The following is a 24,292-nucleotide window of genomic DNA, read 5'->3' as shown; positions in this document are numbered from 1 at the left end:
GTGTGTGTGATGTGCGTGTGCCAGAGCATCAAGCATAGAGTGGTCTGAAGATGACTTGAGGAATCAAGTCTCTTCCTTCTGCCTTGTAGCCCAGGGACTGAGCTAAGGTCCTCGGGCTTGGAGTGAGTTTGCCAGCTGAGCCCTCTCATTGCCCCTAGATTCATATTCTCAATGTGCTGGATTGATGACCTCATTTCCCAACTTGGTCTTTTTGCTGCAGAGGTGATGGAGCAGGTTTCATATCTGATTAAATAAAATTAGTTCTCGATAAGGCTGGCGTTCCTTTCAACTTCCCCAAGAGGAGAATTGCCCTCTTTAAAGCGATCCAGCTTCTCTGGGGACAGAGTGGAATTGATCCTGCACATTTGGGAGGATGCCCTGCAGAGCTGGCTGCTGAACTGCCTACTGTGTGGGCATGTCCTGGTGGTCCTTAGTAGGGAGAGTTCTGGCCCTCCAGGAGCACTGCTTCCTGGTTCAGAGACAGGGAGAGCCCTCCTCTTGACACAGCTGCTAATGGTCCTCCTTTCCCTTCCAGACATGACCCTCCTCTCTCCCCAGTCTTCATCCCTGGCGGCCCCCTCTGGGTCTGTGTCCGCTGAAACGCCGGAGCAGAGGATGCTGGAGAAGAGAGCCAAGGTGGTGGCTGAACTTATCCAGACGGAAAAAGACTACATCCGGGATCTGGAGATGTGCACTGAGCGGGTCATGGTGCCCCTGCAGCAGGCTCAGGTGGGGGATGGAGGCAGCCACAGCCAGTGTGGTCCTTCAAGCCTGAAGTGTGGGACCGGAGCAAGGCTGTGTCTTCTGCAGTACTGTAATTGCAGACAGAGTGGCTCAGGGGTGAAGGAATAAAAAATTGATGGAAAAGAGGACAGACTTAACCTTGGCACACAGTTTCAGGTTTTAGCCTGTGGCTGGTTGGTGCTGTCACTTTTGGGCAGTGGATCATGGCAGGAATAGTGCAGGAGAGCAAAGCTGCTCCATCCTGGCATTCAGGGGGCAGAGAGTGAGAAGGGGTGGGGCCTCAGCTAGCTCCTCAGTGATGTAACTTCCTAAAGTAGTCCCCACTTGCTGAAAGACCCACCTCCTGCTAACCGCACAGGGGTGCACTCTGGAGCCAAACCACACCTTAGTTAAGGACAAAGGATGACACGAAAGATGGTGTTGGTGCCTCTGTTTGGGAACTGAGGCAGAAGTGAGTGAAGCAGATGACCTTGGAGAGATGGTCCTGATGTGAGTGATGTCATTAACGTCATCTCCATGTATCTTGATGCTTTGTTTCTCTTGCTCAGGTACCAAACGTTGACTTTGAGGGACTTTTTGGCAATATGCAGACAGTGATTAAAGTCTCAAAGCAGTTGTTGGCGGCCTTGGAAATCAGCGATGCTGTAGGTATGAGCTCATGCAGTTGCTTCATTCACTGGTGTGCTGGGAGAGGGTCCCCTTCTGAGGCCGGGAAAGGACATTTTATATGGTGTGGAGGTTGTGTGGTCCCTGTTTTCTTTTTAACTTCAGTCAGCTTTGATATAGTTAGTGTACTAGCAGTTAAAGCTTTGGTGTCACAGAGAATGATGGTTTTCAGGCTGGAGGCTTATGAGATCAACTTAGTGAGTCACATTCAGTATTTTTTAAAAAAATAAATAGAAAATATCAGAATATACTATAGTAATAGGTCCTTTTTTTTAAAGAAACTTTTATTTACAGTCTATGTGTGTGTCTCCCACGTGGTGATTTACAGGGTGTTTGTTGCTAGGATGTTGTACACAGTGGTAGCAAGAAGATCAGAAGTTCAAAGTCATCGTAAGCTACATAGCAAGGTGGCCAGCGTGGGCTACGTGTGACCCCGTCTCATGTAGTTTTAAATCTTTTTATGAATGCTTGTAAAAAAAAAATTCAAAGAGGATTCATCTAGTTCTAATAACCTAGGGCCTTATCCTTTACCCTAGCAACTCTAAGCAGTAAACAGACCTCTCACAGGTTCTGTGGGTGGGGACTAGAAGCAGCTGAGATGGTGGCCCTAGCTTGGCATTCTTGTGGGGCCAGAGCTGGGCTGCTGGCCTAGCCTGCCGTCTTCTGGGGCTCAGGCTCCATTTCCTGTCAGGGGAGCCTCTCTCTGTGGACTCCTCTCGTTATGGGTAAATCCAGAGCCAGCAGAGTGAGGCGAGGGTGGGAGAAGACCCGGAACAGGAGAGTGTCTTTTATGACCTGATCTCAAAAGTGGCCCTGCACCCCTCTGCCATGCTCTGTTGGGCTGTTGTGACGGGACTTACTGGAATATTGTTCTTTTAGTAGAAACAGACAAGCCCTGCCCAGTTGGAGCTGTCCCGTTAAATCACCAGCATCTAGCCTGTGTCATTTTAGCTGGTCACGGCTTACATACCTGCAGTCCTACCACTTGGAGGCGGAGGCAGGAGGATTGAAGCAGCTTTTGGCCAGCCTGGTCTACATAGTGAGTTCTAGGCTAGCCAGAGCTACATAGGGAGACCCTGTTCCAAACAGATAAAAGCACGTCATTTTAAGTTTGCAGACCTTTTCCAGAACTCCCTCTGGTTTCTCTGTCGCTGGCCTGGTGGTAGTTGCCATGTCTTGCCTGAGTCTGGAACCAGCTGCTGGAAAGAGAACAGGTCTCCATGCTGCTGGCTTAGATGAGGCCCCTTTTACATGATTCCTAAGGTGGAGGTCAGAGCAGCCAGGGCCTGTCTTCCTCAAGGCTTGGGGTGAAACCAGGGCAAGGCGACCTGCCTGGATCTCAGAGGGTCCCTGCAACAGCCATGTGCGGTTAAGATTCTAACCTTGTTTTACACATGAGAAACAGGCAGTAGGGAGGGAAATTTGCCCGTGCTCGCTTGGCTCATTTTCACAGCCTGCCATTCACACTCGGGTCTTTGCCATTGAGGCTCAGTCACACGGGGTATAGCTGTATGCTAGCTTAGCACTGTTGCTGTTATTATAGTTGAGCATTAGAAAGCAAAGCCTGGGGACCTTGGCCTTACGGAGGTGAGACGGGAACACGTGCTGGAGTCAGGGTGACCCAGCATAGGCTCAGTAATATGGCACGCAGGCTGGTGTGTAAGATCGCGGTTTATTGAAGTTGGGAAAACGTGAGACATTCAGCTGACGTCTAAAGAGGATTGATCACTCATTCTTCTCCCATTACGCTATGTTTGGGCCCTCGGGTGGACCTCGTTAGCAGGCTTCACCAAAGTGACTTCCCGCTCTGTTCCCATTTATGTCAAAGATGTGTCTTAGGTACCAGCTGGATTGGGGACTCAAAGGTCATCTTAGAAAATAGAAAAGGGAGTAGTATGTGGTGACATGCACAGACACAGTCAGGGCTCAGATGGCCACGTGACCTAGAGGGTCCCCATATACGTAACATCCCGGGGTATGGAGAGTCTCCCCGCTTCCTGGGTGCATTCATGTGGGTCATCTTAGAAAATAGAAAAGGGAGTAGTATGTGGTGACATGCGCAGACACAGTCAGGGCTCAGATGGCCACGTGACCTAGAGGGTCCCCATATACGTAACATCCCGGGGTGTGGAGAGTCTCCCCGCTTCCTGGGTGCATTCATGTGGGTCATCTTAGAAAATAGAAAAGGGAGTAGTATGTGGTGACATGCGCAGACACAGTCAGGGCTCAGATGGCCACGTGACCTAGAGGGTCCCCATATACGTAACATCCCGGGGTGTGGAGAGTCTCCCCGCTTCCTGGGTGCATTCATGTGAGGAGAGTGAAGCTTTCCTTTCATGAATTGGGGGACTTAAGGAGTACTTGCAAAGGGGGGCTTTGTTTTAGAGTTTGTGGGAATTGCTTCTGGCTTGAGGTGTTTTTTGTCTCCTAGACCTTTCCAGGTCAGGATGTCATCCTGTTAAATGACAGGTCTTGGCCCACAAGGTGTTTGAGTGTGCCTCTCAGCCACTGTGAGTCTAAGAGCTACAACAACAAAGTGGGGAATTACAGTAGCCACAGCCCCACCTTCATGGTGTTGTCTGTGTTTGTTTTTAATTCTTCCTTTCATTCTTGTTGTAAGTCAGACAAGTTAGGGCTTAGCTGTGAGGAAGGCATTCATGGGAAAGTTGCATGGCCTCAGGAACAGAAAGGCTCAGATCCAGGCCAGAGGTTCAGCCTTAGGAAGAGGCTCAGCAGCCAGCAGCAGTGATGTGGGAAGTAGCCAGGAGCATGAGAGCAGTGCAACTCCAGCTGCAGACAGCCTTCAGGGCATCCTTCAGGATGACCTCAAGCCTGTGTCTTCCATCATGAATAAGTGAACAAGAGACTGAGCATCCGAATAGGGAAAGGTCTGCAGACTTGGAGAATTAAAGCCTTGTGAAGCCATTAGCAAATTACGCAGCGAGAAGAAACAGAGGAAAGAGTACTAAGTGAGGCAGAGACTCGAGGCTTCTGCTCTAAAAGAAACCTTGTGGGCTGGACACTATAGTTAAGAACTCTTGCTGAACTGGGCAGTGGTGGCGCATGTCTTTACTCCCAGCTCTCTGGAGGCAGAGGTAGGCAGATGTCTGTGAGTTCAAGGCCAGCCTAGGCTACACACAGAGAAACCCTGTCTCAAAACAGCCAAACCAAACCAAACAACAACACTTGCTGTTCAACTCCCAGCATTTCACACCAAGTGGTTCACAACTGCTTGTAACTCCAGCTCCAGGGGATCTGACGCCCTTTCCTGCCCCCTGGGAGCACCAAAACATGCACACACACACATGAATAAAGTAAAACCAATAAATCAGGGTATAGAAATTTACTTAGGGATCAGTCTTATGCCCAACTGGCTATAGACTACTTGGCATGTGAATAGATTTCTTAGAGAGTCTGAATTCAGATAGAAAAAAAATTACATATTTGTTTGTTTGTTCATTTTTCCTGATTTCTAGCTGAAATTTAGCATTCACTTTAAGTGTGACTGTAGGGAAAGCAGCAACTGTGATTTTTGTCGCTTGGCTGCCTCATCTGTTCATTTCACATTTGACTATTTCATTTGCCTTTAGTTTCAGTTCCACTCCGACAGACATAAATGCTGTTTCTGGTTGCTTGCCTCTGTGGTACGGTAAACATGTGGAGATGGCCAGCTCATTTCTGTAGCCTCTCGCCTATAACGAAGCGCGTGGGAGGGTTGGAGTGGCAGCTCAGGGGCAGAGAACACTTGATCTTGTAGAAATAGGACCTGGGTTCAATTCTTAGCATCCACATGATTCACAACTGTCGGTAACGCCAATCTGATGCCCTCTTCTGGCATCCATGGGCACCAGGCACATACATGGTACAATACATACATGCAGCCAAACACGAATTTTAAAAAATAAATTTAAAAAAACCTAAAAATGTAAAAAGTACAGTCATATTACAGATGGAGGCTTTTTATCACAGACATTTAAGGTAGTATGGTAAACTGTGTTTATACCTGTGCTATCACAGACATTTAAGGTAGTATGGTAAACTGTGTTTATACCTGTGCTATCACAGACATTTAAGGTAGTATGGTGAACTGTGTTTATACCTGTGCTATCACAGACATTTAAGGTAGTATGGTAAACTGTGTTTATACCCTATGCTACCACTGAGTTAGAAACCACCGCTGTGGAGGGATTTTTTATGTTCTTGGAGAGTAGAGAACAAGAGGATCAGGTGGCCTGGTCACATGACCACTTGGAGAGTATTTACGGGTACTATTCTCAGTCTTCACAGAAGGCTAGAAGGTGTATCAGGACAGAGTTTATAAATACATATTCTGAGATAGGAATACATGGGTGACATGGTTCTCATTCGTGGCTTGAAGGATTTCTAGTTTAAGCCATTACAGGAGTATTTATTAATTGATGATTCGTTTCTTGGTGCAGGTGAACTTGAATGGCCATACACTGTTGATACACTTTGCACTTAGGATACTAAGCATAATCCTGACGTCAGTGTATATGTTTGTGTGTGCTCCAAAGGCCCCGTGTTTCTTGATCACCGGGATGAACTTGAAGGAACGTACAGGATTTACTGCCAGAACCACGATGAAGCCATTTCACTGCTAGAACTCTATGAGAAGGATGAGAAGATCCAGAGGCATCTTCAGGACTCCTTGGCAGACCTTAAGTAGGAGATGTGATGGCCTCACCCTGCATTGCTCTCACCCCTGCCTTTTAGATGCTCCCCATGCTAAGTCTGGGCTTTGTGTGATAGCTGCCTGCCAACATAGTTTTCTACATGAGCAATTCATTGTCGTGTATCCTGTGCTGTAGCTTGCCCCTTTCCATTATGTCATGGAAAGCTTAAGTGACTTCCCAGTTGTATCACTTGTATAGCAAGCCAGGGTTAGCGGCACACGCCTGTAGTTTCAGCACTAAGAGGCTGAGTCGGGACTGCAGTGTGTTCAAGTCTAAGGTGGTCTACACAGGGAGTTTCAGGTCCCCCAGGCTACATAGTGAGACCTTGCCTGAATGAGTAGCATTTATCCCGAACTGAGTCAGCCAGGAAGATGGTGGCTCGCTGTCTAGACAGGGGCAGGTGGAGTGTACCCCCATCCCCGTCCATAGTTTTCTTCTATACCCTGTGGCTTTTATCTGCTCAATAGACTTTGAGAACAGTGAGGAGATCAGCGCTGTCTCTGACGCCCTCTTTCTTTTTCTCCCCCTCATGCTTCCACCCTGTAGGAGCCTGTACAACGAATGGTAAGTCCCATGCGCTTGGTGCCTGATGCTCACACCCCTTACTCAGGGAATTTCTTCAGCCCTTAGAAGGATGCTTTCATTTCTTTACAGACAGAAATCTAGACACTCTGCCATATTTTTTCATAGCACTTACTTCCAAATACCACTTCATTTTTAATTTTTTTCTAGTGCTTATTTTCTTCCACCACAACAAGGGTATCTTCTGGTCGCTGCTCGGCACCCATAGTAGGGCTTAATGGTTATCAGGTGCCCAGTGAATACGGCCACACGCTATGTGGTAACTTTTCAGGCGCTTCTTAGCCACCTGTATGGCAGTGTGGTCCCCGAAGCTCCTACTCCTTGGGACACCATGGCTGCCTCACTGTGTGTGTGCTGATTCTGTAGTACCAGCCCAGTCCCTTAACATGGCATGTCTCAGAGCCATTACTATGCGGTGCTGGACTGTAGTTATGTGTTTAGTGAATGAAACCCAAATGCAGACTCACACCAAGCCGTCTTTAGGGATAGCAGATGATTAGCCAAATCCTTTTCTGCTCGCTTTCACAGGGGATGCACCAATTACATCAACCTGGGCTCCTTCCTCATCAAGCCCGTACAGAGGATAATGCGTTACCCACTGCTGCTGATGGAGTTGCTGAACTCCACCCCAGAAGCCCACCCAGATAAAGTGCCTTTAGCCAGCGCAGTCCTTGCCGTCAAGGAAATCAACGTTAACATCAACGAATACAAGCGTCGGAAGGATCTAGGTGAGAAAGATGCAGTTACCGTAAGGAGGTTCCCTGGCTGCCAGGCCCTCCCTCTGGAACACTTGCCCTAAAGAGTGGCTTCCCGGGAGTTAGACAGGGCTGGGGCGGGGAGGAGGGAACAGTGACACAGTTTGAGGGAGGCGGGCGACGATAAACGCGGCACTCTGGGCAGTGGGAAACCATGCAGGGATGACGAAGACCGAGAGCGGCTCTGCAGGGCTTGATGGGCCAGACAGTGGTGGTGAGAGGATCCCTCCCTTTAATACCACCTGTGCCCGGCGACCTGCTGTCTGGCATGTGCCCCTCCGCTCCCCTCCCAGCCCTGTGCCCTCCAGCTAACCGATGCCCAGGCATTCCCTATGGAATGCGATGGATTGTTGTAGTCTCTCCTGTCCACTCTATTACTGACGGGACCCTCAACAGGCGCAGCATGGCAATTGCACAGAACCAGGGTTCAGAGGTCACGTAGATGACCACTGGCTGTCTCCCTGCTTTTCTGTGTGCTATGCTGGATTCAGAGGAGTTTCCATGGAAATGTCAGCCGCTGCCTTCGCCTCTGTCCTGTCACCACAGTAGAGTGAAGCCGTGGCTTTCGGAGCTCTCTGCCATTGGGGCCTTCTATAGGTTCAGCCTCTTTTGCAGTGGCAGGGTGTCCCTTCTGCCCCACTTCCACCACTCCCATCTGGATGCAATCCCCAGAGCTTTCTAGGACTATGCCTAAACTGTGCCCCTGGCTTTCCCGGGTGCTCATTGTATATAGGTATCTTACTTGTATATGCAGCCATCACATACTAATCCCGCATGGTTCAAAAAGACAAAGCTCGGAGAGGTCGAAAGCTGAGCCTCAATTAGTGACAGGCCTGAGCACGAGCTCACAGATGTCCTGACCCCCGGCTTACAGCTGCCTTTCCTTCTCTTCCCAGCCCTTGCCCTGGCTGCCAGTCTCTCCCTGCCGAGGGAGCCACCCCCTGTCCAGACTGGCTCTGTGGACTGAATCTTGTCTGCTCAGTTATAAATCGTTGAAGACAAGCACTCATTCCTCTGGGTTCATTTCGCTTGATGTTCCTGTTTAGAAGACTGTATTTCTGGCATGTTAGGCTGATTGAATTCAGGCTTAGGCAGGGGGGTTTGACCAGTGGCCTTGGCTTGCCTCCTAGTGCTCAAGTACCGCAAAGGTGATGAAGACAGCCTCATGGAGAAGATCTCCAAGCTCAACATCCACTCCATCATCAAGAAGTCCAGCCGGGTCAGCAGTCACCTGAAGCACCTCACTGGCTTCGCTCCTCAGGTGAGCCCCCTCAGCTGCAGGCCCAGCTTGCCCTGGATGGCTCTGAGGGCCCAATGCAGCTTCTGGCTTGGGTTGGCACGGGACCCTTTTTGATGTGGTTTTGCCAGTTAGCGGAGGCAGGGCCCTGCAGCTACCCAGCTGCTTGTAAACTGCACAGAAGCAAATTAGGAGGCCAGCCGGGCCAGCCTGTGATCGCTCTTGTGGTCTTTGTGCCTCTAAGACTCTTATAATCTATTTGGGGAACCTGATCCACAATGCAGACGTACTAAGCTAGGTGGGATTTGAAAGATCACCTAGGTGGATGCCTTATGTTACAAAGAGGAAAACAGGAATGTAGGAAATTGCGCAATCTGAACCACAGCCTGGCATTTGCAGACCTGGAAGTCTCCAGACTTCACCCTGTGTGCCACGTTCAGAGGGCAACAGGAGGGGAAGATGCATGGCAGAAGGCACGAGTGCCACAGCCTGCACTTTGTTTCTGAATACTGTCTACTAACCAGGAGTTTAATGAGAGCTTCTGAGCCTGGGTTCATCTGAGCTTTCCTGGAGGAGAGGGGAGGAGCCGCCAGGCTGGAGCGGGGCCTGGTGGGCAGATGTGGTGCTCCCAGGACTGGAGAGGACAGCAGCCCGACCAGGACACAGTGGGGAGGTCAGCTTAGAAGCAGGCAGGTCCGCGCGTGTTTCAGAACTCGGGGTCACAGAGGCAGGCCTCCAGTCTCGGTTTGATGTGGGTCAGGGAAGCAGCATATTTGGGTGAAAGATATTTCTAAGATGTTCTGTTACTAAGATCTATTGAGAAAAAGTCTAAATTCTCTAAAAGCACTCCTTTTGAACAGCTGAAAGATGAAGTATTTGAAGAGACTGAAAAGAACTTCCGGATGCAGGAGAGACTGATCAAATCTTTTATCCGAGACCTGTCCCTCTACCTCCAGCATATCCGGGTGAGTGTCAGCATCGCTGTAGTTAGCCATCTTCCCTTGCACCTCCGTGATCACCCAGCTCCTTGTTCAATGAAGGTAACCTGACCCTTTTCCATGATGGACTTTTTACTGAGTTATTTGCTCATTTTGAAAGACAAGCAGTCTATTCTTCGTCTTCTATTGAAAATAGATTTTTTTTTCCATACAGTATATTCTGATTACAGTTTCCCCTTTCCCCGCTCCTCCCAGTTCTTCCCCATCCCCCTCCCATCTTGATCCACTCCCTTTCTGTCTCTCATTAGAAAACAACCGGCATCTAAGGGAGAATAATAAAATATAATAAGATAGAACAAAACCAGACAAATCAGATTAGGACAAAGGAAACAAAGAAAAGGCACAAGAAACAGAGACACAGAGAAGTACATGTTCCCACATTGAGGAATCCCATAAAAATGCAAAACCCATAGGATTTGAAAAACAACAACAAAAAAGCCAGGTGGTGGTGATATAGCCTTTAATGCCAGCACTCTGGAGCAAAGGCAGTCGGATCTCAGTGAGCCCAGCCTGGTCTACAGGACAGCCAGGGCTACACAGAGAAACCCTGCCTTGAAATAAATAAATATATAAACAAACAAATAAATAAATGTTGAGAGAATTAAATTAATTAATAATAATAAAAGCCCCGACACGACATAAGACTAGGAACCACCTAAGAGGCCACTTAGCTTGTTTCTGCTGGCCATCTGCAACTGAGACTCCCTTGGAGTCTTGGAGTTTTTTGTTTGTAGGTCATCAGTTGGGGATAGCTTCTGGGTCAGAGATGGGCCCTGTGTCTGCGTCTTTAGGGCCCCATCTGGTACAGACCTGGTCCGTGGTGAGGCAGTCTGCCTCACTCTCCATGAGTTCATACGTGCTTAGGGCCTGTTGTGCTCAGTGGACCTTGTTTCCTCAGTGTCTCCCATCTTCTCTGCCTCTTACACTCTTTCCACCTCCTCCTCTTCGGGGTTCCCTGACCGCTGAGGGGAGGGTGTTCTGAGGTGTCTTCCTGCGTGCATTTTGTCTGGCTGTGGGTCTCTGTATTTGCTCCCATCTGCTGCAGGAGGAAGCTTCTCTGATGATGGCTGAGCAAGGCACTTAACTCAGTTTAGGAGACCGTCACTAGGAGTCCTTTCATTGCTATGTTAACGTTGCAGAACAGAAGGGCTTGGTTTTACCTTAGGTCCCTGGGCTATCTAGTTTTAGCTCTTGATCAGCCAGGCAGCGTCAGGTATGTTTTCCAGCTCACGGAGTGGGCCTTAAATCAAGTCAGATATGAGTTGCTTACTCCCACAGGCTTCAGGCCACCATTGCACGAGAATGTCTTTCAGACAGGGGACCACTGTAGACCACTGCGTTGGTCTTCATGTCTCTCCTTTGGTAGCATGCCGAGAACCCTCCAGTACCAGGAGCACTAGCCAGTAGGTGTGAAGGCTCTAGGCAGGCACCAGCTCAACTCCTCCGCACTCAGCGAGCGGTGCAGGTGTTACTTTCAGCAGTAAGGTCTTAGCATCGGTTTGTGGAGAGCCTTTCAACAGCCTGGGTTGTGTTGGGGTTCCCACGGGACCCCTTTGACCAACAACTCAGTTGTCTGTAACCCATTCCCAGTACTGAAGCCTCACTTGGTGATGAGAGATAGCCAGTTGGGGCTCTGTCACCCCGTTACTTGGCGATTTTATTCAGATTGCCTTCATCATACATACATAGTTTAGTAAGCTCCTCCTGTATTAGGGTTCCATACGACCCCTCAAATGACCCTTAATTTTAGCCGTCCCTCCCTTGTCCCCCCTCTTCCCTCTCCCTCCTTGTTTGATCTTCCCATTCCGGTCCCTCCCCTTGTTCCCTCCTCCCCCAACCCAGTCCATCCCTGTCTATTTTATGTCCCTCCCCCAGGTCCTGACTCTACACCTAACCTCTGCAGTTCTGCAGACTGCAGCTTGCTTATCTGACTTAGCATACAAGCAAACACATACCATATTTGTCTTTCTGGCTTACTTAACTCGGGATGTTTTTTGTTGTTGTTGTTGTTTTCCCTAGTTCCATTCATTCACCTGTGAATTTCATGATTTCTTTTTTCTAACACTGGAGTAATGTTCCATTGTGTAAAGGTACCACATTTTCTTTTCTCATTCATCTGTTGGTTGGCAGCTAGATTATTTCCATTTTCTGGCTGTTAGAAATAGAGCAGCAATGAATATGGCTGAGCAAGTGTCTCTGGTAGGATGAAGCATCCTTTGTGTATATGGCCAGGAGTGGTGTACCTCAGTCTGTTCTCATCTCTCTGATGAACTGCCACACTGATCTTCATAAGCACTTTGCCTTTGCACTCCCACCAGCAATAGATGAGTGTTCCCTTTGCTTCACATCCTCACCAGCGTGAGCTGTCATTTGTCTTACTGATCTTGGCTATTCTGACTAGTGTAAGCCAAAAGTGCCAGGTTTTGATTTGCACATCCCTGATGGCTAAGGATGTTGAACATTTCTTTAAGTGCTTCTCAGCTGCTTGAGTCTCAGTGTAACAGCCCTGGTTGGCCTGGAACTCTCTTGCAGACCAGACTGGCCTTGAACTCACAAGTTTTACCTGCCTCTGCCTCCCAAGTCCTGTGATTAAAGGCATGCACCACCACACCCAATGGGTTATTTTTTTTTAAAATTACAGTTTATTCACTTTGTATCCCCGCTGTAGCCCCCTCCCTCATCTTCTCCCAGTCCCACTATCTTTCCCAGTTCCCCCCATGCCCCTCCCCTAGTCCTAGGGGAGGTCCTCCTCCCCTACCATCTGACCCTAGCCTATCAGGTCCCATCAGGACTGTCTGGATATTCTTTCTCTGTGGCCTGATAAGGCCATCTCAAGGGGGGGTTGTTGATCAAAGAGCCAGCCACTGAGTCCATGTCAGAGACAGCCCCTGTTCTCCTTATTAGGGAACCACCCTGGAGACTGAGCTGCCATGTGCTACATCTGAGCAGGGGGACCTCTCCATGCATGGTCCTTGGTTAGAGTATTGGTCTCTACAGGTTCCCCTGTGCCAAGATTTTTTGGTTCTGTTGGTCTCCTTATAGAGTTCCTATCCCTTCCAGGTCTTTCTATCTCCCCCTTCTTCCATAAGGCTTCCTGCACTCTGCCCAAAGTTTGGCTGAGTCTCAGCATCTGCTTTGATATCCTCCTGGGTAGAGTCTTTCAGAGGCCCTCTGTGGCAGGCTCCTGTCCTTTCCCTGTCTTCTCTCGCTTCCAATGTCTATCCTGTTTTCCCTTCTGAATGAGGATTAAGCCACTTCCCCAGGTTCCTCCTTGCTGTTTAGTTTCTTTAGGAGTATAGATATTAGTATGTTTATCCTATATAATATAGCTAATATCTACTTAATAAGTGAGTATATACCGTGTGTCTTTCTGCTTCTGGGATACCTCACTCAGTGTGATCTTTTACAGTTCCATCCATTTGCCTGCAAATTTCATGATTTCCTTGTTTTTAATTGCTGAGTAGTATTCAGGGCCTGGAGAGATGGCTCAGAGGTTAAGAGTGCTGGCTGCTCTTCCAGAGATCTTGAGTTCAGTTCCAAACCACATGGTGGCTCATAACTAGATATAATGAGCTCTGGTGCCCTCTTCTGGTGTGAAGGCATGCATGCAAGCAGAATATTGTATACATATTTGTAGTTGTGTTTTGTTTTTGTTTTTGATAACCAGTTTTTGGAGTTCTTTGTATATTTTGGATAGTAGCCCTCTATCAGATGAGTAGTTGGTAAAGTTCGTTTCCCCTTCTGTAGGCTGCCAGTTTGTCATTATGATGGTGTCCTTTGACATGAAGAAGTTTCTCAGTTTCTTTCTGTTTTCTATTGTTTTGTTTGGAGGGGGGGTGGTGTCAGTGAGACGGGGCTTTTTTTGTGTAGCCTTGGCTGTCCTGTACTCACTTTGTAGACCCCTCAGTTCATTCTGCTGACAAAGTGTGGGCTTTTATTTATATATCTATGGCTCCCCATATGTATATGATTTTAAGTAAAATACCTAAAAATGTTAGCAACTATTCATGTGTAAGACACAGAGGAGTTTTGCTATGGGAATTTTTGTTGACCCTTGGAATATACTCGTGGAGATTTTATGAATTTGGATTACATTTGCATTAATATCAAAGTCAGTAGGCGTTTCCTAAACTGAAAATGTCAGTCATTGTGCCAAGTAGACAAAAAAAAAAAAACAAAAAACCCCAAAAAAACAAAAACAAACAAAAGAAAACCCTAGCTCAAGACGGTCAGGGGTCTCTCCTGTGCAGGTCACTTCAGCATGTGCTAATTGACACAATGACTGCCTTCTCGGGGGTCACACCTCGGTGGGTATGGGCAAGGGGGCGCATCTCAGCTGGAAGATGGTTTTTGCAGCGGTGGAAGCCGTGTGGGAGGCCAGAGTCAGTGTGGAAAGCAGGACAGTTTGTTAGGAGAGGGTTTGAAGCTGCTGTCCTTGGGAAGGGGCAGTGTGAGCCGGGACTGAGCAGAGAACCCATTACCCTCCAGGAACCATCTGGGTCTGAGCTGATTCACTTAGGTGAATTGAGAAGCTTGGTTTGACAGCACATACACTTAAAATCAGGACAGTACAGAAAAGCTGAGCGTGGCTCCCGCTCAAGGGTGACATGCAAATTCGCAAAGCCTCCCATATTAAAAAGAAAAATGGCCATTGTCACAGTAAATTCTACCAGAGTGGATGCAGGACTAGCCACAGGATTATCATCATGGATTGCTGCAGCCATGAATCATCTGAAGGAATGGGCGGGCATGGGAGCGTTAGCAGGCCTTCTGGTGTTGGTCTCCTTGGTTTGCCTGTGGTATATATGCAAGATTAGAGTCTCACAACAGTGTGATGCAGCCATGATCATTCAGGCCTTTACAGCCATTGAAGCAGGACATTCTCCCCAAGCATGGTTGGCTACCATAAAAAGCTAAAATGTTACGCTCAGGATGCGAGGCTAAGCACTGCACTCAGGGTCAGCCGCTTTGGACCCAGAGAAGAGCATGTCTGATTGCATGCGGGTTGATGCCCCAGGTCCCGCCTCTGAGAAAAAGGTATCGGACGGGTCTGATGCTCTTTGGGTGGATGACACCTAAATGAACATCGGTACAAAGTCCCAATTTATTTCTAATATCAGAGATCAGACCTCTACTCTTGCCTGATGTGTCTAAAACAAAAAGGGGGAACTGTAGAGAGCTGCGGAATGCTATGCCTTAAAGATGGAGCTGGTTTCCACCTTCCACCTTCCCGATGGTGAGTGCTCTCTGTCACGAACAATTCCACATTTGGCTAAGGCTGAGGATCTGGCTTGCTTCCATGTATGTGGACCTATCTGCATTGCCCACGTGGCATGCCTGGGTTGGCTACCCAGAGGCTATTTAAGCTGTGGGCTGGCTTTCCCCAGGGTCCGAGGATTGTCCAAGGTTCCTGAATAAACTGCATTGAAAAGAAAAAAAGAAAAACTCTCTTGAGTTCATGCTTTTCTGAAGAATTTAAGTTTGGTTCCCAGGCACATTGAACAGGCAGCTGCCAGTCTGTAACCCCTGTTCCAGGGATGGTGATGCCTTCTTCTGGCCTCCAGGGGTACCCACATTTTTTAAAAAATCTTTTTTTTTCTTTTTTTTTTTTCTTTTTTTTTTTTGTTTTGTTTTGTTTTTAGGGCAAGGTTTCTCTGTGTATCAGTAGCTATCTTATAACTCTCTCTGTAGACCAGGCTGGCTCTGAACTCACAGAGATCCACCTGCCTCTACCTCCTGAGTCCTGGGATTAAAAGTGTGTGCCACCATCACCCAGCTTTTTAAAAATTCTTCTTAAAAAAAAAAACAACTTCTTCCTGCTGGGATATTTAAAAGAGGCTAAGCTGATAAATTCCTCAGTGTTTCTGTAACTACAGTTCTGCTCTCTGCGCCCATCCGTCAACTATACAGGCATGCTTGGAGTTTGTGTGGTGGGCTGGTTACCACGGGCGGCTGCTCAGGGCGACTGGTGAAGGCCAGGGGGCTCTGGTCTTACTCGGGTCTCTCTTGCGGGCTCCAGGAATCTGCATGTGTAAAAGTGGTGGCCGCCATGAGCATGTGGGAGCTGTGCATGGAGAGGGGACACCACGACCTGGAGCAGTTCGAGAAGGTGCACCGCTACATCAGCGACCAGCTCTTCACACGCTTCGTAAGTGGCTTCGTCCAGGCCCCTTTCAAGGCTTGGCTTCCTTCCCCGGGGCCTCTCAAAGCGCAGCTCACACAGAGGTCCCTTCCACAGAGGCCAGAACCTCCAAAGAGGGGTGATTGTGTGGGCCCAGCGTTTGTTAGTGCTCTCTGCAGGGAGTAAGGCCAAAGCAGGCTGGCACGGGGAAACTTCCAGCGGCTCCAGCAGGAAGTTCTCTTACCAGTGTTACCAGGGCAGGGATGGCCCCTCTGGGAAAGTGCTTGAGGGGCCATGTTCTTTTTTTCTTCCCCCCCCCACCCGCTTTGGGTTTTTGAGACAGGGTCTTTATACAAAACCCTGTTTGTCCTGGGACGTTCTTTTTAGACCAGGCCTACCTCATTCTCACAGAGATCCCCCTGCCTCTGCCTCCCGAGTGCTGGGTTTAAAGGCCTGCCTTTCTTGCCCCCACAGAAGGAGAGGACTGAGCGGCTCGTCATCAGCCCCTTGAACCAGCTGCTGAGCATGTTCGCGGGGCCCCACAAGCTGGTGCAGAAGCGCTTCGACAAGCTCCTGGACTTCTACAACTGCACGGAGCGAGCGGAGAAGCTGAAGGACAAGAAGACGCTGGAGGAGCTACAGTCCGCCCGTAACAACTACGAGGCCCTGAACGCCCAGCTGCTGGATGAGCTGCCCAAGTTCCAGCAGTACGCCCAGGGCCTCTTCACCAACTGCGTCCACGGCTACGCCGACGCCCAGTGCGACTTCGTGCAGCAGGCGCTGGAGCAGCTGCAGCCCCTGCTGTCGGTGAGTCCCTCCCTCTGCGGGCACGTCAGCTCTGAGACACCATTGGTAACGCTCCAGAAGTCCGTGTAGGGTCGCCGGGTCCTGCCCGTCGGGGACTCTTGGTCCAGTCCTGGTGCCCTGGAGCCTGAGGTTGTTCAAACACCTCTTTCTGTCTCGAGCAGTCTCTGGGGGGCTGGCGCTAAGGCGGTGACACGGTTCCTCGTCTTTCGCACCAGCTGCCATTTGATACTCAATTCAGCCAACTGTGCTCCAAAGCAGTGGCTCTCAGCCTGTGGGTCATGACCCCCATGAGGCGGGGTCACCTGAGACCAGTGGAAAACACAGATATTTACATCTTGATTCAGAACAGTGGCAAAATTCCAGTGATGAAGTAGCAACAAAAATAATTTATGGTTCACCACAACGTCAGGAGCCATATTGGAGGTGCACAGTGTCAGGCGGGCCGAGAACCCCTGCTCTAAAGGCTTCGTCAGGTCCGGGGATGTTTCATCTCTGTTCTATCTTTTTCTGCCTTGACTCCCCATGGTCTGCAGTTACTGAGAGCCACTGACCGGGAAGGCAACCTGATCGCCATCTTCCAGGAGGAGCACAGCCGCGTCCTGCAGCAGCTGCAGGTCTTCACCTTCTTCCCCGAGTCCCTCCCCGCCCCCAGGAAGCCCTTTGAGAGGAAAACCACAGACCGCCAGTCGGCGCGGAAGCCGCCTCTGGGCATGGTGAGTGGGTCCCTAGTGTGGCTCCCAGGACTGACCTGTGCGCGCCGGGCATCCAAGCACGTCACTTGGCGCCCTCATCGCTAACCCCAGTGGTAGTTGGTAATTGCCAGCCTTATACCGCAGGGCCATTCCCAGGCTTCGCTGAGGTGAGGGGTGGCACTGCCCAGCACGTAAGCTCTGTGCAGGTGGACATGAGTATCGAGGGGCCTGTGAACAGCCGAGTGGGAGGTTTGCCTTTTCATAACAAATGGAGAACCTGAGGTAGTCGGTTGGGCCTGTTCCATCCCAGACTGTTCCCCGAGCATCATGATGTGGTTGCTGGTGCCAGACTGGGACCACCAGGAGTCTTGATGTGAGTTTCAAGCTGCCTCCTGAAATCATTCTCGGATCTGAGTGAAGCATTGATGAGTGAATTAGGGGAATGAGTTAGAGATTCTTTCTGTCGGGCCTATTTCTGATCATGTGTTAGGAAAGCTAACACAGCAAAACTATCAATGACTTCTTTGCCTGGAGTAGCATTGTGGCTTTTGGTCTTCTTAACATAGGTCTTTTATATTTTAAAATTAGGGTAGGATATGCCAGATCATGTGGGCTCATAGCCAGAAGGACCAGTGACCTTCCCTTCTTAGGCATTTGCTCCCTAGAATCCCAGGGGTGTTCATTTACTTTACAAGGGAGAATTGACTTTATTAATACCTTTAGTTTGGGGTGTTTTTGTTTTTATTTTTAGATTTTTGTTTTAAATTATGTGTGTAGGTGCCTGTGGGATCCAAAAGAGGCGTTGGGTTCTTGGGGGCTGCAGTTAAATGGTTGTGAGCCATCTGACATGGCGCTCAGGCCTTCTGCAAGAACAGTGACCACTCTTGACCCCTGAACCAGCTCTCCAACCCTTACCTTTAATTCTCATTATTTAGGTTTGACTAGCAATGTATAAGACCTAGTGATATCCTTGGAATTTGGATTTTTTTTTTTTTTTCCATTTTATATAGGCACTAGGAGCTGAACCCAAGGCCTTGTGCATGTTAAAAATATGCTCTGCTACTGGGCCTCCCGCAACCCCCGGAATTTTGACTGTTCAGTAGCATTTTAATCACACCCTTGTTTGGTTTTGCATAAAATAAGGGTATTAGCTTGCCTCAGAGCTTCCGACATCAAAACATTGCCAAAGACCCGTGGTTTTTACCTGCCACAGCCTGACTGGGTTATAAAAGTCTTTGGTAGGCGGGTGGTGGCTCGGGGTCGGTGGCAGTTTGAGATTGAACAGCTGCTCAGGTGAAGGCGTGCTCTCACCAGGCCTGTTCTCCCTTCCAGCCAAGCTACATGCTGCAGTCGGAGGAGCTGCGGAGCTCTCTGCTGGCCAGGTACCCTCCTGACAAGCTCTTCCAGGTCGAGCGGAACTTCAACGCTGCTCAGGACCTGGATGTCTCCCTCCTGGAAGGCGACCTGGTGGGCGTGATCAAAAAGAAGGACCCCATGGGCAGTCAGAACCGCTGGCTCATCGACAATGGAGGTGAGGGCTGCAGGCCCTGGGCCAGTGGGACCCTGAGTGAGGAAAAAGACTTTGGAGCCTGTAAAGCGGGAGTGATCCTGATTGCTAGAGTGTGCTGGGACCCTGGTTGATAGTGAGGCCGCCTGCCTCAGATTGCTTTTGTTTTGGCAACTTTGGAGGCGATTCGTTTATTTATTTATCCTGAAGGCGCTGCCATGTTTTTCTTCTTGCACTCCTTTTCTGTCTTTTGTTTGCTTGCCCTTGTAAGAGTGTTGCTTCATGGCTGTTAGAAAGTGAGTTGAAACCGAACAGTTCATAGCTGTCCTTTATTGGAGGAGGGTCATGTACTTCAGTATAATCCTTTTCCCCGCAGCTCCAAAATCTAACAAGTTGAGAAAAACAGGGCTTTTTCAGAACCTTCCTGACAAAACCTGAGTGGAGCAACAGGAACAAATTTGTACCCTCCCCCGCAGGGTGAATCATTGTATCTTTTACCATAGAGAGTATAAAATATGTAAGTATTTAACATTCCTCAAATCAAAAAACTGTGAGTTCCAAAGCTCCTGGCTCATGTATTCTAGATTCCTGAGGGCCAAGACCAGTTTTAGCATTTGGGGCTTTCTTTAAAAGCATCTTGGGGGCCGGGATGGTGCCTCACTTTATAATGCTTTACCAGTGTGAGGTTAGAGTTTGGACCCAGAATCCACGTAAAAGCCAGATGGCGTACCTCACACTGCGTCCAAAGGCAGCCTGCCATGCGGGGGACCCAGGAGAGCCAGCCCTTTGCTCGGCTCTAGCAGAGACCTGGACAGAAACAAACAAACATGTGATAAACTAAAATACTACCAGCATTTAACTAAAAACCATGAGGGAGTCACTCCTGTGGACTTACATGCCCAGGGTCTGTGCTCCTCGGGTTCCAAACTTCTGTGTTTGAAGTGTGTGGACACAGCTGTGTGCCAGACCCCAGCGTGCAGCATCCTGTGTTGGGGTGCTCACAGCTGTCCACGCCTTCCCCTAACATGGCTCTGCTGTGTGGAGGGGATGAGAGGCAGGTGGCCTTGCTAAGCAGCTGAGGTGACAGCTGCGAGCCACTCAAGTTTTTGTGGTTTTGTTTTTTGTTATTTTTAAACACATGTGATTTCTTTTTAATTTTGCTTTTTCGCTGTCCTGTCAATTGTCCGCGGACATCCTTGTCATTTAAGTGTTGTGGAGCTGTAGGAATGACCTGGAAGGGAGCCACAGCTATGGGATATTGTTGGGTGTTGCAAGCTATTGCATCACCAAGCATTTAATTTTTTGTCACTCTTGAACTAGCTTTTTCTTTCCCCCTCACTGGGCTGCATGTATGTCTATGCACCATGTATGACTTGTGCCTGTGGAAGTCAGAGGTGGGGTTGAGCCTCCTATAACTGGAGTTATGGATGGATGTGGGGTGCTGGGAATCAAACTCAGGTCCCCAGAAGAGCAGCTGGTGCTCATAACTGCCCAGCCATTGTCCAGCTCCACTGACCTAAATTTCCAGATCCCACACCCAACGCCCCCCCCCCCACTCTCCCCTTGCTCCAGGCTGTAGCTGTTTCTTTCCTTTTGCAGTCACCAAAGGCTTTGTGTACAGCTCCTTCCTGAAGCCTTACAATCCTCGGCGCAGCCATTCGGACGCCTCCGTGGGCAGCCACTCCTCCACAGAGTCCGAGCACAGTGGCTCGTCCCCCGGCATCCATCGGCAGAACAGCAACAGTGCCTTGACCTTCAACTCCAACAGCATGACTGTGTCCTTCACCTCAGCTTCCCTGAAGCAGCCTCAGGACGTGCCTTCACCGAAGGGATGTGACCCAGGAACTCTTGGTGTGCCCTTGAACTCCGGGAGTCCAGAAACTGGACCTTTCAGGTGCTCTTCAGACCCAGACTCTACCTACCAGCACAGGCCAGGGGATGCCGCAGATGGTGCCAGAGAAATGAGCCAATCCTCGTCAAGCTTGAGGGGCGGCCAGCGAAGCTCCAGGCATCTAGAGGTGGCCGGTTACTCGGCACCAGGGCGGAGTGAACAAGGCCGTGACTCCATGAAAGGAAGCGCACGCGCCTGTCAGACTCTGGAGGACAGAAACAGAGGGCCTGGGAGCAGTGAGGCAGAAGGCAACCAGGTAGGCCGCCCCTACCTGGGTGTGGCTCCAGAGTGTGGGCGGGTGTGAGTGAGCCCAGGGGAGGGCCTGGCAGGGGTGTAACCCCATCCTGTCCTGTGTGCCCCAGAACCCTGCTGTCCTAGGGAGCAATACCCCTCCCCCCAAACACTGAGCATCCGCCTCTAGACTCTTCCATGCCTTTCTGCTTTGTCAAAGAGGCCGAGATGAACCTGTTTTTATTCTTCAAACCTATGAATGCTTCCAGCGTGGTGGCTGCTTTTGGTTTGTCCTGGTTTTGTGTGGTGGGCTCCTGCCTGTGAGTCAGGCGTCACCTTTCTGCCCCACACTTTGGTCCCCACATTGAGTCGAGGCTCAAGAGGCAGTGGGTTTCCTCACCCGTGTTAGGAGATGTGGTCAGTGTTAGGTTGCCTCTGCTGAAGTCCAGAGTCCGAAGGCCAGTCCCCAACTCGAGTTCTGGCTTCCGTGCCAAGCTGAGAGTGGCACCCGCTGGCGTCTGTCTGGTGATCCCCTCTGCCGACAGCCTAGGACGATAACCCAGTTCTGAACTCGAGTGGACAGTATGCCCCGACATATTGACGGGGAACTCCGTTCTAGTCTCATCAGCTCCTGAGCCTGATCCATCTTGAAGCCTTTGGCTGTGTATCGGGCCCGTGGGCCCTCACGGTTCTCCCATTACCGAGCACCTTCCGCCCCCGTGTTGGGCACTCTACCCTCTTTGTGGTACCTACAGATTGACCTTTCTTGCTCTGAGATTAATCGTGTACTATTTGGTTTGGGGTTTCTTTATCCTCTTCTGGGAGTGGAGCCTAGAGTTTGGGGCATGCTGAGCCGCTGCTCTGAGCTACCCGGAGTGATAATTTCCAGGTGGGATGCAGAATCGGGGCAGAGGGCGGTTCCCTCACAGCTCTCCATCTTCCATATTGACCGGAGGTTCCTACTGTTCCTTAAGGCCGATCTGAAACAATGAAAAGTATATTTCTTGAGACAGGGTCTCACTGTGTACCCCACTCTGGCCTCCAGCAGGTGCCCCTCCCCCCCCTGCCTCCTGAGTCCTGGGATAACAGCATTTGCCACCAGACCCAGGGAGTTTCAGTTTCTTCTCCTCTGCCCTGGTCATTATGGAGACTCTAACTATATAGAGCTAGTTAAACCCGAAGTTAAATCAGATTAGAAATTCCATTTTCAGCCAGGCAGAGGTGGCTGATGCCTTTAATCCTAGCACTCTGGAGGCAGAGGCCGGTGGAGCTTTGGAGTTTGAGGACAGCCAGGGCTACGTGGAGAAACCCTGTCTTGAAAAACCGAAAAGAAAAGAAAAAAAAAATCCGCTCTCAGGGCCACAGGTGCACAGCCTAACCCTGGCCTAGACTGTTGCCCTCAGGGCCTTACTGCAGACAGGTTCCTAATCCTCTCTCCTTCACACAGGTCTACTTTGCCGTGTATACCTTCAAGGCCCGAAATCCAAATGAACTGAGTGTGTCAGCCAATCAGAGACTCCGGATCCTGGAGTTTAAAGACGTCACGGGCAATGCAGAGTGGTGGTTGGCTGAAGTGAATGGGAAGAAGGGCTACGTCCCGTCCAATTACATCCGAAAAGCTGAGTACACCTGAGCCCAGCTGCCTCCCACCCTCCCGAGCTGCTGCCTTCAGGCCGCTGAAAGGCTCCGGTGGGCTCCAGGCCCCCTGAGTAGGCCCCACCACACTGCCTGTCCATAACAAGGATCGTAAGATAAGCTTTGTTCTGGTTGGGGTTGTACACTAGAATTTGAGGTGGGTGAACTCCAGGCCTGCCACCGAGTCAGTGCCCACGAGGAGCAGGCCAAGCGCTGGTGTGAGAAGTTGCCCGTCAGAAAAGCAGTATTGTGTGTGGGAAGCTATGCCGGCTGTCAGAAGACGCTGGCACTGGTCGTTACATACTCCGTGGTCAGCCGAGCAGCTGCAGGATGGAGAGGAGCAGGCTCTGACTGCTCCTCCATCGGGCCTCCAGGCCCTGTAACGGTTTCGTCACGCTCACACGAGACCTGGCGCGTCAAAGCGTCAGACACCTCTGGTGCCCTGCAGCCTTCGCTCTGTGATGCAGGCTCCTCACTCTGAGGTGTGCAAACGCCGGCCTGGTTGATTTCACTGCTTCCCCGTTAAGTGTTTACGATCTACCTTTGCTTTTGACCTCGCGTCTGGAAGGTCCAGGCGAGGTCATCTGCCTCCTCCCCGCACCTACGTCAACTTTATATGGGGTCTTGGTGGTGCCTCCTAACCTTTCTCCCTGAACACAGTAACTGACAGACTTTCCTAGACTGGCGGGCCAGCCAGCCACTGGCAGTATTAATTCTGCCGAGCAGAAGCCTGGATGTCTTCCCGTTCCTCTCCCCCTCCCCCGCCCCCAGCACTCTGCTGCCATCTGGTCACAGCCACATCTGCTCAGGACGACCCACATGGCTTATTTGAGGTAGGTAGGATCAGTGGCCCCACAAGAAGCTCGCCTTAGACTTGGACAGCTTGTCTTAGCCCACCGACTGCCATATACTTCAGAGACAATATTCAAAGCCAAACAGATGCTAAGGTGCCTGATGAGACCTCGCCCCCAAGGCTGGAAGGTGTTCCCTAGCCCCTCGAGTGAGGACCTGGCCCCAGAGATTTGGGTCAGCGTGCGTCTTACACTCCGGATCTTCCCAGAGCAGAGCCCTCTGTGGACAGCCTTCCAGCCTTTGCTCCTGCAGCCACACATTTGGCCTTAAAATCCTGGTGGATCAGGACACGCCTGTGAACCCCCCAACCAAGGCTTCCGAGTCACTGGCTGGGGCCTCTTACGAAGTGTTTCTATTTAGAGATGTTTATATTTAAGTAGCTATTTTATAAATAAAAGCATTTCTATTGACCCTGTGTTTTCTTCATCTTGAATCTGAGCCTTTTTTCTCATCCTTGCCCAGCTGAGTCAATACTTCTACAGTTTCTGGTCATATATTTGAGTCATTGATTCAGTTTGAGGATGTTTTTCTTTTTGGGGGGTGGTGTGTTGTTTTTAAAATACAAAATTCCACTTGTTCGAGTTTACCAATGAAGACTCAGGAGCCAGTTGCTGAGGTGGAAACCTGCTAGCTCAGACAGGAGAAAAGCACCCAGCTGACCTTCCCTCTCAGCTCATGTCCCAGAAGGAAAAAGCTCTTCTCCAGTGTCTTCCATACCCTCAATTCCATGCCCCTCCTTTCTGTTTACTTACGTTCACTCCCTGTCCTCTGGTTTCTTCACTCTGCCTCTTGACCTAGGGTTAACTTCATTTAATCCTGTCTACAGAAAGCTCTTGGATAAAAGGTGTATATTAGGGCTGAGCCACACCACAACTAGAAA

At 49.8% G+C, this 24,292-nt stretch overlaps 1 protein-coding gene across 4 annotated transcripts in view; it reads left to right on the top strand.

Moving 5' to 3' along the window:
- Positions 1–23,822, top strand: part of Dnmbp (dynamin binding protein) — a 91,657-nt gene extending 67,835 nt beyond the window's left edge. For all 4 annotated transcript variants that reach the window (XM_021644644.2, XM_021644645.2, XM_060389977.1 and 1 more), the window contains 13 exons: positions 536–729; positions 1,293–1,392; positions 5,946–6,093; positions 6,651–6,668; positions 7,215–7,414; positions 8,572–8,702; positions 9,539–9,643; positions 15,696–15,824; positions 16,272–16,604; positions 17,138–17,317; positions 18,629–18,827; positions 20,403–20,950; positions 22,373–23,822. In XM_021644644.2, the coding sequence (XP_021500319.1) occupies positions 536–729; positions 1,293–1,392; positions 5,946–6,093; positions 6,651–6,668; positions 7,215–7,414; positions 8,572–8,702; positions 9,539–9,643; positions 15,696–15,824; positions 16,272–16,604; positions 17,138–17,317; positions 18,629–18,827; positions 20,403–20,950; positions 22,373–22,558 (2,471 nt within the window). In that variant the 3' untranslated portion in view covers positions 22,559–23,822. The remainder of the gene's footprint in view (positions 1–535; positions 730–1,292; positions 1,393–5,945; positions 6,094–6,650; positions 6,669–7,214; positions 7,415–8,571; positions 8,703–9,538; positions 9,644–15,695; positions 15,825–16,271; positions 16,605–17,137; positions 17,318–18,628; positions 18,828–20,402; positions 20,951–22,372) is intronic.
- The last annotated feature ends 470 nt before the right edge of the window (positions 23,823–24,292 follow it).

Source organism: Meriones unguiculatus, chromosome 1 (genome assembly GCF_030254825.1).
Source record: "Meriones unguiculatus strain TT.TT164.6M chromosome 1, Bangor_MerUng_6.1, whole genome shotgun sequence".
In the NCBI taxonomy this organism is placed as follows: Eukaryota; Metazoa; Chordata; class Mammalia; order Rodentia; family Muridae; genus Meriones; species Meriones unguiculatus.
Note: the sequence above shows the minus strand (reverse complement) of the source record. Positions and strands in the feature narration are given on the sequence as shown.